We start from the raw sequence: 15769 nt of genomic DNA, 5'->3' as shown, positions 1-15769 counted from the left end.
GTTTTGAAAATATAGGGTACCGAACGGACAAAAAACATGATCCCCCTATAACAGCAAAAATTGAACATTTTATTTAGCAATTTAGGTGTCCATTAATATCCGCTAATGTCCGCTAATGTCCGTTTATGTCTGCCTATGTCCGTCTATGTCCGCCTATGTCCGCTTATGTCCGCCTATGTCCGTCTATGTCCTGTCCTTTTTGGATTCTATGAGACAAGCGGACATAGACGGACGTGACACCCCCCCCCCCCCTTTATCAGCTCAAACGTTTGCACAAAGACATGTGGCCACCTGTAATTTGAATATTTAATATTTTTCAAAAATGGTCAGCGAAACCTTGGTCCTACTATGAACAGATGCAGATATACTATGCTCTAAGAAATTCAAGAAAAAGCCTGAACTTCTAAATTAAGCAGTTGAACAATTGGCCAGAAAGCTTTGGTGCCAAATGATACAGCCCAATCACCTGAAAACACACAAACTTCATACCAGCCATCATGGGCGAAGGATTTGCGCCTGGCTAGATAAGGGAGATGGCTTTACCTCCTGCGAATGGGTGGTCTGAGTATTCTGCACATAGACAGCAGAGTCGAGATGGAGTACTCTAACTCATTCAAAGCTTCAAAACAGCTCACAGAAGCAGGGTTTCAACAGCCCATCTCCAGACAGTTAAGAACTTGGTAGGAACTACAGACCTACAATTTGAATAAGGTTCTGCTGAAAACCGAACTTTTTTATAACTGGTGACATAATTCAGTATCAAATATTCTCAAAAGCTTGTAAAACTTTGCAAGCATTCCTTACTTTAACGAACACTTTTTATCCTAGTTGCTGCTTTGTGATGTCGTTTCTTTTAACAAAATTATGACTGTGTTGTAAATACTATCCCTGAAAGTTGCAAACCAAATCCATGATCATTACATGTAAATATAACAAGAATTGCGCCCGTTAGGCCATAGGCGGACGCTAAATTTCCATCAACTGTCTTTTTAAGTCCTATAATTACAATTCTATATCATAATACTTATTAAAATTCGTTCGAATATAATATATGCATCTCGATTAATTTGCAGTATGACTACGTTCACTGGTTAGCTGTGTTATTTTCAACAGCTGACATTTCACTTGACAGATCGGTCGGTAAATATGGTACATTATTTGGTGACTCACCAATAACAAAGTCACATTCACATTACTAACTAAATCTTATACCCGTCCTGATTTCGATTCGCATGACCATATCTGGAATGATGGCACGTATTGCGACTCGTGCAGTTTTTAAAGGAAATTCACGCGCATGTAATCGGACAATTTAGTTGCATTCTGTTCTGTTTGCTTTCGTTGAAAGTTTGATCGCCAGCCATGCGCACCGCTGAGCAGCGATTTGCGTCATTTTAAGTGCACAATTCTACAATTGTAAAGTGATTTTATCGGTTTTCGATGATGGCTACGTTCTTCGGACATATGTTTTGTTATTCTCAAAATCTAGTTTTATGTTATGTATTTACGAGTTTTTAATGCACTACCAGACTCAGTTAAACAATGTTATTCTGTTGAGGCGTTTAAGTCCGCACTGAAGACTTATTTGTTTACTTTATCTGACACTGAGGTAGCAAAAATGTTTTATTAATAATTTTAACCCTCTCTTTGACTTATCTAAATTATATTAGCTTTTTGGAAGTTTTATGAACGAATTTAAACATGGAACTTTATTTTGCTTTTGATATATAGTTTTAAAAGTATTTTTGTAAACTAGTTGTAGTGACACTGCTGAGTAAAAGTGTACGCTTAATAGTGGTGTTTTTAAATTTCAATTTTAATTAATTAATTAATTTACTACTTAGTCAAGAAAATGGTAAAAATGTTGGATTTGATTGCGATCAGTTTCCTTTTTAAATTTCATCTTTGCAATTGCAGTTGGCAACTGTTTTTGAAATTGTTTCGCATACTGTAGCTATGATAATAATGAAATACTGAATTCATTGCAATTATGATCGATTGAAGTTACATCCCATGAACTTGGCTTGAACGTAAGCCGCAGCATTACCAAAAAATCCACTTTTTACGCTATGTGTACATTTATGAAGAAGCGCATGTATCCTACCACTTCTAACCATCTTATGCTTTTTTAAAGAAAAAGAAGTCGATGGAAAAAATCTAAATAAATCAAAAACTAGTGATAACGCGACGGGGTGTGAATGTAGCGCTCGATTTTCACAATACAGATCAGTTAAAATACGAAATAGAATGAGCGCGGCGCACCTTTGAAATATGCGCGGCGTACATAAATTTTATCTCAAAACGATATCAAAAAGATAATTAAACATTTTAAGTGTCTTTTAAAATAATTTGACTTTTAAATTGAGCTAAAAGTTTTTAATATAAGAAACGATATATTGGATATCAAAAAGGTATTTAAAAATGTTTAGTTTTACTTGTCATACGTTGTATGACCCGCCGCGCACGAGTGCGCGGCTCCCCCTGTATCGTCGAAACTCTACAGTGAAGCGACCGTGGGGTCACCACGTGATACAAAGTTTTACTGGATTGCAATAATTTGCATGCCCAGTGCCCAAATTCCAATACAAAGGCGGTTTTATTTTTAATATTTGAGCGACGTGAAATGCACTATTTGTTGTAGCACAATGCACTTCTGGGCCACGCCGCGCATCCAATAATGCAGATCGTTGACGGATGTTACTCGTCTAAATTTCTTCGAAGTAGCGCGCGCCGCTTTCTTCTCGAGCTGGCACGAGCTACGAAGTAGCGCGCGCCGGGCCAAATCATTAACAATGGTCAACTTAATTGACGATGTCAATTCATCGCAGCACGGCGCGGCACAGTAGCGCATCTCGCCGATCTAGCGCTGTGAGAAACCTCATTGCATTGAGTCCGCGGCGCGGCACAATAACGCATCGCGCTACAACTTTTCGTCAATATCTCGTCACAGGAGCGTTTTAACCCTATGTCATGGGGGTGATTCGGAATCAGCGTTTGAAAATACATCGATTGAACATTAAAGTTGGTTTCAACTGTCGGGGGCCCTTTTAGACAATCTCGAAGATCGACTGTAAAGTGATTTAGCACGCTCGAATATTTGAAACAAATATTTTACGAGTATCACTATCACCCGTTAAATTATTTATAAATTATATAATATACTGGATCGATCGCGCCGTGCATCAACAATCAAATAATTAATTATGTTTTTTTGCATTTTATACTTCTTTGCGACTACAATTTTTGCCAAATCGTAAATATTAATAGACGATGTCAATTCATCTCAGCTCGGCGCGGCACAGTAACGCATCGCGCTACAACGTAAATATTACTTGTAGCAATGCGTTAGTGGCCGCTACGAGTTTTGTTAACGGGTGTTACTCGTAAAATATTTGTTTCAAATATTTCAGGACCGTCGACGAGTCCAATTCTGCCCGCGTCCTAGTAAATTATAAACCTAAAAGTAAAACGAGTTTTGAATGTTGAAGGATTGGCGTAAATCAAGACACGATGCAAATTTCAATTAAAAAATTTGTCTCACGTCGTCATGATACTCATTTGTCATTACCTGGGGACGGACCTCAGGCTATTATAATTATGTCCATAATCATAGAGATTCGTCGGAATGACAGGTTGCTGGCTGAGCGCGGCCCAGTAACATGTTTGTCATCGTTGCGTCATTTACAATTACAAAATAAAGTCTGTTTTATGTTCATATAAATGATTATCAAGAATTTGTCTAAATACTTTTATCACCGAATATGTCGTTTGTTTCACATTAAAATATTAGTCATGAAATCAGAAGTAAAAATAAATGGCAAAATGCCAGCTTTTGCTCATTAAATTTGTCGACTACAAACACGTATAATCTAATCAACAAGATCAAAGATTAAGATTACTCAAAAATAGAAAAAACTTTATAATATTATGCATATCAATTATTAAACTTATGTTATCCAACTTTTAACCATTTTAAAAACATTAAAAATATTGAATATGATCTTATCTATGATCTAGTTAATTGTTAATATTAATAACAAGTCTTTTATGTACATTAACATAATGTTATAAATTTACTCCGTAGACAGTAGAACTAGAAAAGATTTCATGCATGTTCGTGAATTTTAAACAAATATACAGTAATTGTAAAAATGTCCCAATCGCTGTATTATACCACCGGATGATCAATCCATATTGAACATTGAAGTACATTAACAATCACGTGCATACTAACATACAGTCAGTATGGGGAACCGTGAGCGTAACTTCCGGACATCACATCATACATGTCAGGAGGCATAAGGGCAGTGGGTCCCAAGGTTCTCGTTAACTGTAATAGAACGGCCATCTTGTCCACTTTCACTCTCGGTTTCGACCTGAGGGAAACGTTATCTCACTATTCTAGTGGATCAGTTAAAATATCCCGCAATTACTACTTTTGCCAAATATTTGTGAACTTTTTCTACTCAAGCACCGGATGGGGTAATTCATTTCGCAATTTTTGACCACCCATTTAACATTTTAATTCAGTCCGATGCACAATATCAATTATCGTGATGATGACTTACACTTATTGAATAAATATTGAATGGATCTTTATTTCTAGTTGCAAAAGCACAAATCAAACAGTTACTCTTGAGTAACAATTTGTAAAATACATTTTTATTTGTCATCACATAATATAAATCTGTCTGTAAAAACTATCTGAAGCGAAATTAGAAATGCATCAATATAATAGCGATATTGAGTATAAATTATTTATTGATATTCCCACCGTTAATCAAAATTAGTTAAAATACACGTATTTTGACATGTTATATTTTACGTAGTTAAAATACACGTACTTATACTTATAATAATATACGTAGTTAAAAATACGCTTATTTGACCTGTAAGGCAAAAAGTACAGAAAACATCTTGTTTTGGAAGTGACCAAAGAAGTAGAACTAAAAACACTGATCAAAATTCAACACCCTATAATACTGATCACAGTTAGTTTGACAGTTAGTTTGACAGTTAATTTTACATTGCATCAGAAAATATTCCGTAAGTTTCTTTTTTCTTTTTCTTTTCCTTTTTGTTACAATCCACCTCTTCCCCAGTCCTGAACACAAAATAACCACTGGGTAATAAACCACTTCGCTTATAGTTATCAATCTCCACACTTATACAATATAGCTTATTAATATCATGCTTTAAATAAAAACACACACGAAGATGTGATCATTGGGAAATTTCACGTTCGCAATAGATCATTCAGGCAAAATTACATTTAATTTCATGAAACATATGATCAGGAAACATGTAACACTAGCTTATAAAGGGGGTTACAAAACATCATTAAGTTTTGAACGAAGTAATAACTTAGATCTGTTTGCAGCAACAAAGATTCAGGCTTAAAGTTTTAAAGATATTCATCGAGTGAACACGTTAAATGAAAATAAAATAAAAACGTTTAAAACTAATTACAATTTATTTACAATTGTTACAATACAACAACTATTGATAAAATAGCTTATTTTAGATAAAATAACGCCATCAATTATCATTAAACTCCACTTCCATATCTGGAATGATCATTAGTCAAATTAATTAATTTCATGCATACAATTATACTCGAGATATCATCGATTTCTACAGTCAACAGTCACGTGCACATGTCACAGTCACGTGCAGACTTACGCAGTTGTAGGTTCGATGTCGAAGTTTGCATTGTTTTCCCTCTCCCGCTCCGCGTCCGTCATTGACCTCAGACTTCTACTTCGAACCAATGTTTTCTTAACTTTCCTGTAGAGAAATCATGAGTTTAACACCTCACACTTCTACTTCGAACCAATGTTTTCTTAACTTTCCTGTAGAGAAATCATGAGTTTAACACCTCACACTTCTACTTCGAACCAATGTTTTTATAACTTTCCTGTAGAGAAATCATGAGTTTAACACCTCACACTTCTACTTCGAACCAATGTTTTCTTAACTTTCCTGTAGAGAAATCATGAGTTTAACACTGGTCTTTCTTGAGGAACACTATTTTTTGAAACACGATCCCACGGACTTGAAACTCTCATTTGACAATCCCGATTTTACCAGATATTTCTTATATTGTTCATCCCTAATGTGTAATGTTTTGCATATTAAGTATTAACTATGGAATTTGTGACTCCCATTCAGTGTCTGGTAGCGGGGAATACTGTATGGTTATTGAGTTATCTCCTCCAAAAAACAACCCTGTGAAACCCGTTGGGCTCAGCAGTGAAAGTATGCTCACCTGAAAGATCTCCTAAAACTGCGTTTTAGAATGTTTTCATTCTGTGGAGGTCGATAAAGTTCTTGCGGCAGAGTCACCATTACCTCTTTTGGATCAGTTTCCTTGAATCTGAAGAAATCTGAAAGAAGACGGTCGCTGTTAATGTAATAAGTTACAAAGATAACTTAGAGTTAGAGAACTAGCTACTCTCAACAAGCTTTAACAATGAGTCCTATAATGATAATATTAATTCAAATCAGTACGAGACATTTACCTAAGACAAGATTGCACCGAGATATTTTGTAGGGCAGATCCAGAAGTTCATCAATATAAGCTTGTATTCTTGGCTGGTCTTTCATCGCCAAGTTTCTCGTGCCCCACGTCCATATTGCTCGACCTAGAGGTGTCACTTTTTATTTATTTAACTTTCACTTTCGGGCTTACAATCTTTAATACTTTGCTTGATGTGACGACAGAAAGATTAGCAAACAAATTATTAATGGAATTTGCAAAATAGTTTGAAATAATTCTGAGTTTAAGGCCTCCAGTTGAATTGTTTTTGACCGTTAATAATAAACACTATTCCGTTGTTTATTAAACTGTATCCACACCACGTGACACAAACCAACCAATCAGAGCGCAGTATTAACACCACGTGCAGTATTAACACCACGTGACACAAACAAACCAATCAGAGCACTGTATATTACACCACGTGCAGTATTAACACCACGTGACACAAACAAACCAATCAGAGCGCAGTATATTACATTTAACAAACCTGGTAAAACGGGAATGCTTCTGTCCGGTGAGTCCGGATCTTCTCCAAAGAAGTCTAGAAGTCGCATCTGCATCCTGAACATTCGTTATTTTAGGAACTGAATAGCTTGGGATGTGACGTATATTATCACATGACATTATCAAGAGATCCTATGAGTTAACCCAACGTTACTACGACGTTACTATGACGTTACTATAACGTTACTACGACGTTACTACGACATTACTATGACGTTACTATGACGTTACTACGACGTTACTACGACATTACTATGACGTTACTATGACGTCACCAGTAACTATGCCGTTATATTTAGAACTCACGTGAAGAAGTTATCATAGCTTCTGTACACGGCAGTTGTTTTCCCAATGTTCCACTGAATGTGTATTTTGTAAACATATTCTCTCGAACGAAATAAATTGTTCCTCACCCGTCTAGTGACCTCTGAAATCAACAAACATTACTTACTAATCAGCTAATTAATTATAACATAATTAATTAGCTAAGTGACTGGCAACTGTCGACAAAACAACTCTTTTGGAAACAGTCTAACGGCACTGTAACGTTTTAAAATAGGTGGCAGGTACCTATAATGGTAGCACGTTTAATAAAAAGTTCATCAACCCATGCTTCTTCGTCGGAATCGGGAGCGTCAAATCTTGTGGGGTCTTTTAACCTCTGGTGAGTGTTTTTCCTGCGGGAGGTTCATGTAAATAATATATTATTTTTTAGCATACATAAAATACGGGGATATATCTTAATGTGTCGCGCACTATAAGTATGTATTCAAGAATGAACTAGATCGGATCAAATACTGAGTGAAATCTCCGCCCTTAGATACAATATCATCCCTGACTAAGAATATCACCCTATCAATCACATCAAACTAACTTACTTCAACTTCTTTCTAATGGAACGTCTAATACTAGATCGTGCATTGTTGCCATGAGTTCCGCGTTTTATTTTTAGTGACATGTCACATGACACGTGACTAGAGTGTTTGTTAGGTTTAGAGGGCTGTGTGAGGGTCCTGGTTATCTTCCCTCCTTGAGTGTGGAGGTTATATCACATGTAAACAGTCCTTCCTGAACAGATACAGGGTTAAGATAGGATAATTTGAGAAAACAATTTGGTAGCTGTAACATGATATAGGGCTGTATAAAATGTTTGGAAATATGGATTTATAAATGACAGACCAGCGGTCAGGACATGGCGAGTTACAAAGTATAGGAACAACATGGCTGGGTTATGAGCCAAAACGTGATACAACGTAACGGCTACAGATAATGAATCCATCATAATCTCACCTTAATTAATACCTGCTGTGCAAAAAACAAATCTAAGTATATCTAAAACCATCAATTATCGAATCACGTACTGTGAATAAAACAACACTAACAAAACTAACACCACCAAATTATACAATAGCCGCTTGGCGCTTATTATACATCTACACGCTAAGTCATTGATCGCAAGTACATGACACTAGGTAGGGTCTGTTCTTGTGAGCTACATATCTTATGTATTATGAAAGATAACATTGTGTATATCCTAGGCTATAATGGCAACTTTATACACATCAGCAAGTGGGACTATTGTGTAATTACATGTGGGAATGTGGGACTACTGAGCACTGTATAATTATAGACTAATCTATAGTAAAAGCAGTTTACTGTAGTTAGTAATTATATTGTTGTGAAGAGTAATTGGGATGAGAATATTTACCTATGTAAAATAATAGGTTAAGATCAAAATAGAAAATGGCTGACGAGGATCCTCTAATCTTACTCGTGGTACAGTACAGAACTGCGAAAATACTGAGAAAAATGGTATAGGATACAAGGATACAAGGATACAAAAGTGATAATTATTTTATTGAGTTCACAATAGTTATAATTCTGAAATAATTTAAGTTACACACTTCTAATCATTTACAAATGTGTAGGGATAAAATAGAAATGTTATAATATAATGCTATTTTCTTTAAGTAAATCAAATTTGTATGGTTCATGAGTTTATTTTGAGTTCCTAGAGCATTATGCACTTGCCAGTATTTGAGTGGAAATCTGGGCTCTTATAATAGGCTGTATATTGTTCGTTCACAGAGAGAATTGAATGGATTGCTCTTGCTGTGGCAGTAAATTTGGTAGGATCTAGATTTTTGTTGGAGAGCAGACCGGCTAGGTCAGTGATGTTTTGGGGATAAAAGTTGAATTTTTCCCTAACTGAGGAGTAAAGCAAACAGTCAATTAATACATGGCTTTCGTCCTCGATAGGTTTGAGCCCTTTACTGAAAAAGCAGTAAGTGCACCAACGTTCTTCTCTTGGTACAAGAGGGGTTTCGTATCTGCCCCTTTCAACGTAGAGGTTGTGGCAGCTGATACGAAACCTTGTCAAGCTTTTTCGAAAATCAGGTACTTTGATTATTCGTAGGTATGCCTCTGGTTCAAAATCATGTTTAATTAAGTTATAGAATTCTAGTTTTGGTGAGGAGGCCTTGGCAGATTTCCAGGTATTCACGAATTCTTCCCTCATATTATGACTGATTTGGGTGGAGAGCTTAGATTTTGATGAAGATGAGTGGGGGAAGTTGTATTTGGTGAGAAGCTTTGAGATGTTGGTATACCAAGGAAGGCCCAGCATGATCTGCTCATGAAATGCAGCACAAAGTAGTTCATTTTCGGTGCTTTCAAGGCGACTATAGTAATCTATTGCAAGTTTGCAGGCTTCAAAGAATAGGGGGTGGCGCCCACTTTCGCCCCAGCAACCTATATTTGATGCTTTTGAATGGACGGACAAAGACCACTTGATAAATTTTAGGTGGAATTTCTCATAGTGGTCCTGTGCAATGTACTTCAGGGTATGCTGGGGGCTGGCTTTGTCATCTATTTTTGAAAGGTATCTCATTGTTTTAGAGTGGGGGCATAAGACTTGACAGCCATAAAGCAGGATTGGTTTGATTAAGGAATCAAATAGAATATTAAGGGCACGGTGAGAGAGGGCATCTTTAACTATATTGCCTTTAAGGCCATATAGAGCACGGAGAGCTTTGGCCCTCAGCTCAGTATTTGCTGCCGTAAAGGATCCATTTCTGTGGAATATTATGCCAAGATAGCAGTACTTTTCGGTGTGCTGGATGGGCTGACCTCCCAATGTAAATGTTTCATGGGACTGCTTCTTTTTGGGAGGGCTGAATATGACAATCTTAGTTTTCTTTATATTTACTTCAAGGCCCATGGAGTTACAGAAGTCAGATAGAATGTTGATATTGACTTGCAAGGCCTTGGGACTTAGAGCAAGAAGGACAAGATCGTCAGCCCAGAGCAGATGTGATATTAGAACGTCAGCAAGAACTGGATAATCACCAACAGATTTCAGAAGAGATGACAAGTTATTAATATAGATTTTAAAAAGGTCTGGTGATAGGGGGTGTCCTTGCTCCGTTCCTTTGCCAATATCAATTTTAGGGGACAAGAGTTTGGAGATTTTTATATGAGCAATTGAGTTTTTGTACATATCACTTAAGCAGTTAAAGAAGTTACCGGTAATTCCAAGGCATGTTATTTTGTGCAGAAGAAGGTCCCTACATACAGTGTCAAAGGCCTTTCTTAGATCAACAAAGCATGCATAGAGACGAACTTTTTTAACTTTAGTGTATTTATCAATGACTGTCTTAAGGGTGAAAACGTGATCATTAGTTTGAGCACCCTTCGAGAAACCGAGCTGTTCTTTTGGATCAGGACAGTAGAGCTTTTTGAAGTATAACAGACGTTCAAGTAAAATGCTAGAGAACAGCTTACCCATACAACTGCCAACTGCTATTGCTCTGTAATTGTCTGGGCTGAAGGGGTTGCCTGATTTGTAGATAGGAGTGATAATACTGGTATGCCATGGATAGTAACCTGAGACCAGAGAGTGGTTGAACGTTTTGAGGATGACTTGGAGACAAAGCGGAGTTAGGCTCTGAAGCATTTCGTTTGAGATCAAGTCATTTGAGCAACTTTTACCCTTTTTGAGCTTTTTGATTGCAGAAGTTAGTTCGGGTTCAGATATGAGCTTGTTTAGGATATCCAGATCTGGTGGTTCAGGGTAATGATTGTGATTGTGGTGAGTGGGATCGGGCTCCTGGTCTGGTTTCTTATAGAGGGATGCAAAGAAATCATGAAAGCTAGCTAGATCGAATTTGTCTAGTAGGGGGCTAGTGTCATGTTCTTGTTTAAGCCTTTTAAATTTTTTCCAGTCAAGAATATGACCCTCTTCAATAGCTTCATTTAACTTCCTAAGAAAAGATAATTTCTTACTGTTAACAAGATTACTGTGCTTATTGCGCTGCTTGTAATATTCACGTCTGAGAATATTGTTGCAGTGCTTACTACCTAGCCGGTTTGCTAGCCTATTCAGGTTTCGCCTCGAGGAGTTGATTTGTGGGTCAAACCATTTCTTGTGGGCGGAAGTTTTAGGAGGTTTTTTCACTTTTAACGCTATATCAGCAGCACTGTGGAGACAGTTAGTAATTGCATCGTTCAGTTCATGATTGCCCTCCAAGGTGCTGCTAAATTCGTTTGCTGCAATGTTTTCCAGGTTACTAACAATTTCGGGCGAGTTAAGGGCTGTTTTAAATAGAGAGTGAGAGGTGTTGCTGTCCCACTTATAGCCACAAGGAAAATTAGAAAAGTCTGGGAGCTGGAAGTTGGCAACAAATGGTTCAAATGTGGTAAGTTTCAAGACTAATGGACAATGGTCAGAGTATGATGTAAACTCCTTCACTTGGAGAGAGTTTACATGATCCCTTGCCCATGAGGTGATTACGAAATAGTCAACCACACTGCTCCCATTGTATTTGTGACAGGTCATTTTTCCAGTGGTGTCCCCGAGGGTACGGCCATTAAGAATTTTGAGTTGGTTATTAATAACCATGTCAAGAAAATGTTGGCAGTGGGGTTCAGATATAGTCAGGTCAGAGTTGTTTCTGGGTTCTTCGATGTCATGTTCAAGTCCAATGTCATTGTAAATGTCATGCATGGCAGGTGCATTACAAGAGAGGATATAGTCTGGGAGTTTTCCAGTTCTTGCATTTGCATCGCCACACATGATAACCTCTCCCTTTTGACGTAGTCTGATACAGATGGAGTCAAGAGCGGAGAAAGTATTAGCAGTATAGTCTGGATTTTTTTTGACATAGGACGAATATGCAGGGCTAATATAGTAACATACTAAAAATAGGTCAAAATCAAGCTTAAAAAAGTATATTAATGTCGGGAAAAAGGCCATCAAAATCTAATTATTTAAAAAGTCATCATGGCCGGTACCGACACACTCTGAAATTCAGTCTGAATCGCTTAGAACACCGAGTAGGTCAGTATTTGAGACTTAAATTAAGTAAATAAACTAAACAGAATTTTAAAACATGACAACTGTTAAGGGAGAAAACAGTAAAATTAAGTAAATAAACTAAGCAGAATTTTAAAACATGACAACTGTTAAGGGAGAAAACAGTAAAATTAAGTAAATAAACTAAGCAGAATTTTAAAACATGACAACTGTTAAGGGAGAAAACAGTAAAATTAAGTAAATAAACTAAGCAGAATTTTAAAACATGACAACATTCAACTGTTAAGGGAGAAAACAGATACCACTTACTCTACATATCTGCATAATTGTGATAATTACGTCACTCAATAATATCACTGAGTAAGCAATTACCGAACGCACCTGCTGACTGTACTTCTATAATGTTTACGTGAATTTATGAGCTAGGAGACTAATAAATGGTACTACAACTTGTCCTGGTAGTATAATTAACACTACTATTTTAATTTTGCGTATATAACTACATACTCTAAAACTAAAACTAATTTCACAGATTACTAAGTAATCCTCTATCAAAATGGCGAAAATGATAGATTTGGATAACTGGATAAGGTTCAAAGAGATCGATTTAATATTTCGTTCGAAAAATTTGAAAATGATCTGCGCATTAATTTTACCGAAATCTTGAAACAAAATCCCGCATTCAGATTAAGAAAACAACCAATGACGACTGTCTATACTGAGTGAGACTACGCTGAGTCTACACCTAAAGTTTGCAAGGTTATCACCTTATGTAATCGACTAATGACCAGTAAAATCAAAAATGTGGCATATTCGAAACTTTAGGCTTTGAAGCTGCAAAACAAATATTGCTAGAAACCGTATTTAACCAAATAAAGGTTGAGCTTTTTGGCTGACGAAGGAAGAATCCTGCTACGATTAAAATCTCATTCAAAAACTAAACCTTGAAATACAAAACTCTAAATCTCAGACACACGCGGATAAGTGCTAACATGAATAAAACGATAAAGATACTCAAGTAAAAGCAATAATTACTGAGTATTAAATAACACTCACTCACAGAGAGGGTCCCTTCACGCTAGAGTTAACCTCGTTACACTGTGCCCCGTAATTCTACCTTTGTTAGCCGCACTCAACTTGAGATATTTCATTACTTGATCACGTGTTAATTCTTTTTGTTGTACATCTTTATGTGGTATATTCGTACAGTGATTTAGGTTCTAAAATTACACGGGCAACACAAAAACAATGTTCAATTTCGATGATTCGAACCCTGCAGTGAACAAAAAATTAGACCGAGCAAAAATCATGAAGACTACGAACAGTCTTAACTAAATAGGGCTGATATCTGTAGTAGTTAGTTCAACCAGTGAACTAGCGTGGAAGTGAGCTGAATAATCCACCTGGGGTAGCTCCTTTGAGTGCTGTAACGGGCCGGTACTACAGCACAACTACTACAGGTACGCTCCACTAGTCGCTCACAATGCTACGCATAAAATGTCAGCTTCATCAAACGTAGGAGATGCAGATGATATATCTTCCAGCAATTGTATATCTTGATATAAATTACAATATATAGCAATATATAGCATTATAATTATATAGCAATATAATATTGCTATATTATAGCAATCTTGATGTATTACAGTGTCGGGTACTCTCACAGAACTAACAATGCCACTAACAATACCACTACTATGACTAATACACTGGCTGCCATTGTTGATTATGTGGCATGATCCAGAAAAGGTTGCCATGACAATAGCACCAATAACCAATTTGAGGGCGTAATTAATCAAATAGCCACTCATTCACGAAATAGCCGGCCAAACTTAGTGCAGGTGCTTAAATACGTTATTTATCATGTAAATATGACAGAGTTGAGAGTTTGTACTGTGCGGATATTTGCTATGTGAAATTTAGTAGAGAGAACCCTGTAGACTCAGAACTTGTACAGAATGATGGATGTGACGCGTTACCAAGACATTATTGGCAGCGTGATCATTAACCCATTAGGGACGATAGGGTCGTTTACGACTCACCTTTTCTAGAGGCTATAGAGGACAAACCAAAATACTAAACGCCACGAATCTTTCGCACATATGCTCAAAATTTATTGGGTTACATTATTGACTTTCCAGTCGAGACCCAATTAATCACTAACAATTAAATAATTAGACTAATTAGTCGTCATAATTGGAAAATATTTCACATAACTTCTTGCCTTGATTGGGACATTTAAACTTTATGTAGGCTTATTTTTTTCAGAACAAAATAGTTGCGGGCAACGATTTCCTTGAGACAAATGAAAAGCCCGTGATAATCAAATGTTCACAAACAGAGCTAGACGCTGTTTACTAACTGCGGTCGCATACGACCCACTCGTCCGGGTCGCAAACGACCCATCACGGTTTTTCGGCTTTAACTTCTGAAACAAAGACGTTAGGATAAAATAAAAACTGTAGCATAAGTTAAAAACATATGATCAATACTGTGTGATTCTCACTTTTTAGAAATAACGAATTTGGGTCATTAACGACCCACTCGGCTCACTTGCTTATTACTGCATATGTCCATGTAACTTCTTGAATTCAGCCTAAAACATGACATCATAAGTGCAAACTCGCCTCTCAGCAAGTGATTATCATCATAAACTGCGAAAAATCGGTTAAATGGGTCATTAGCGACCCACTAGGACCACAAAATTGATTAATTAAATACAATGTTGTGAAACTTTTACAAATGTTAGTTTAAAAACATACTTTATCTTGGTCATTACTCCTGTACGTTGATTTAACTTCTTAAATCGATCAACTGGGTCAATAACGACACACTCGGAAGTTGAACCACGTCATTAATTATCATGCTGTTCCACCATCAAGAAAGACACTCGTAGGTCTTAATTCCACACAAACCACGGTGGCTGACAACTAGCCCTCCTGAGATCCAGGGCCAACTGAAGGGCAGTCATCACTCATCAAAAAGCTGCGAGAATAACACGACTGCATATGCCTGGAGTTGCGTCCTGACTATGGTGCGTGGGCCGTGGAAATCTGTACCGAAAGGACCGTGGCCGTGTCGCAAAAGAAAAGGAGATCGGCCCTCGTTCCTAACTTGCTTGGTAATAGCCATACTGTTGTTGTTGCTTATTAGATTCTGTTACTTTTTTCGTCAATTTCGAATCTTGGTAAACGACCTGCTACAACCGCTTGAGAGACCCAGGGATCCACGGTGATCAGATCATGCCACTCAAGAAAAATACCCTTTTTTATCTCACACTTATTTTACTTCGGAGTATTCCAACAGCCACATTGTTACACAAGTGTAACTAGCCAATTACAGGAAGCCGAAGGATTTAATTAGGCCAGTGACGGTTAAGGTAGTGTGTACCATACTTTCTTCGCCCGAGA

The 15769-nt window shown here is 37.1% G+C and overlaps 1 protein-coding gene across 3 annotated transcripts; it reads right to left on the bottom strand.

Moving 5' to 3' along the window:
- Positions 1 to 3708: 3708 nt before the first annotated feature.
- LOC134814164 (neutrophil cytosol factor 1-like) lies at positions 3709 to 8525 on the bottom strand. 3 transcript variants are annotated; one of them, XM_063822215.1, is made up of 9 exons: positions 8336 to 8525; positions 7924 to 8113; positions 7616 to 7722; positions 7352 to 7472; positions 7029 to 7102; positions 6522 to 6644; positions 6269 to 6386; positions 5683 to 5787; positions 4638 to 5104 (listed from the first exon to the last, which is right to left on the bottom strand). In XM_063822215.1, the coding sequence occupies exons 2-9, from the start codon at positions 8001 to 8003 to the stop codon at positions 5023 to 5025; spliced, it is 810 nt and encodes a 269-aa protein (XP_063678285.1). In that variant the 5' UTR covers positions 8004 to 8113; positions 8336 to 8525; the 3' UTR covers positions 4638 to 5022. The 3 variants fall into 3 exon arrangements, 2 of the variants coding, with proteins under 2 accessions (XP_063678284.1, XP_063678285.1); XR_010160108.1 differs by lacking the exons at positions 4638 to 5104; positions 8336 to 8525 and adding an exon at positions 3709 to 4376 and having other exon boundaries at positions 5683 to 5982; positions 7924 to 8115; XM_063822214.1 differs by lacking the exons at positions 4638 to 5104; positions 8336 to 8525 and adding an exon at positions 4148 to 4376 and having other exon boundaries at positions 7924 to 8115.
- Between the last annotated feature and the right edge of the window lie 7244 nt (positions 8526 to 15769).

Source organism: Bolinopsis microptera, chromosome 4 (assembly GCF_026151205.1).
Source record: "Bolinopsis microptera isolate Bmic1 chromosome 4, MBARI_Bmic_1.0, whole genome shotgun sequence".
In the NCBI taxonomy this organism is placed as follows: domain Eukaryota; kingdom Metazoa; phylum Ctenophora; class Tentaculata; order Lobata; family Bolinopsidae; genus Bolinopsis; species Bolinopsis microptera.
Note: the sequence above shows the minus strand (reverse complement) of the source record. Positions and strands in the feature narration are given on the sequence as shown.

Coding starts and splice junctions, on each gene's coding strand:
- LOC134814164 (XM_063822214.1), bottom strand. CDS start 8,003: ATGTCACTAAAAATAAAACGCGGAACTCATGGCAACAATGCACGATCT. Junction 5,788..6,268: donor AGTTTTAGGAGATCTTTCAG/GTGAGCATACTT, acceptor ATTTCTCTACAG/GAAAGTTAAGAAAACATTGG. Junction 4,377..5,682: donor GACATCGAACCTACAACTGC/GTAAGTCTGCAC, acceptor CGTTTCCCTCAG/GTCGAAACCGAGAGTGAAAG.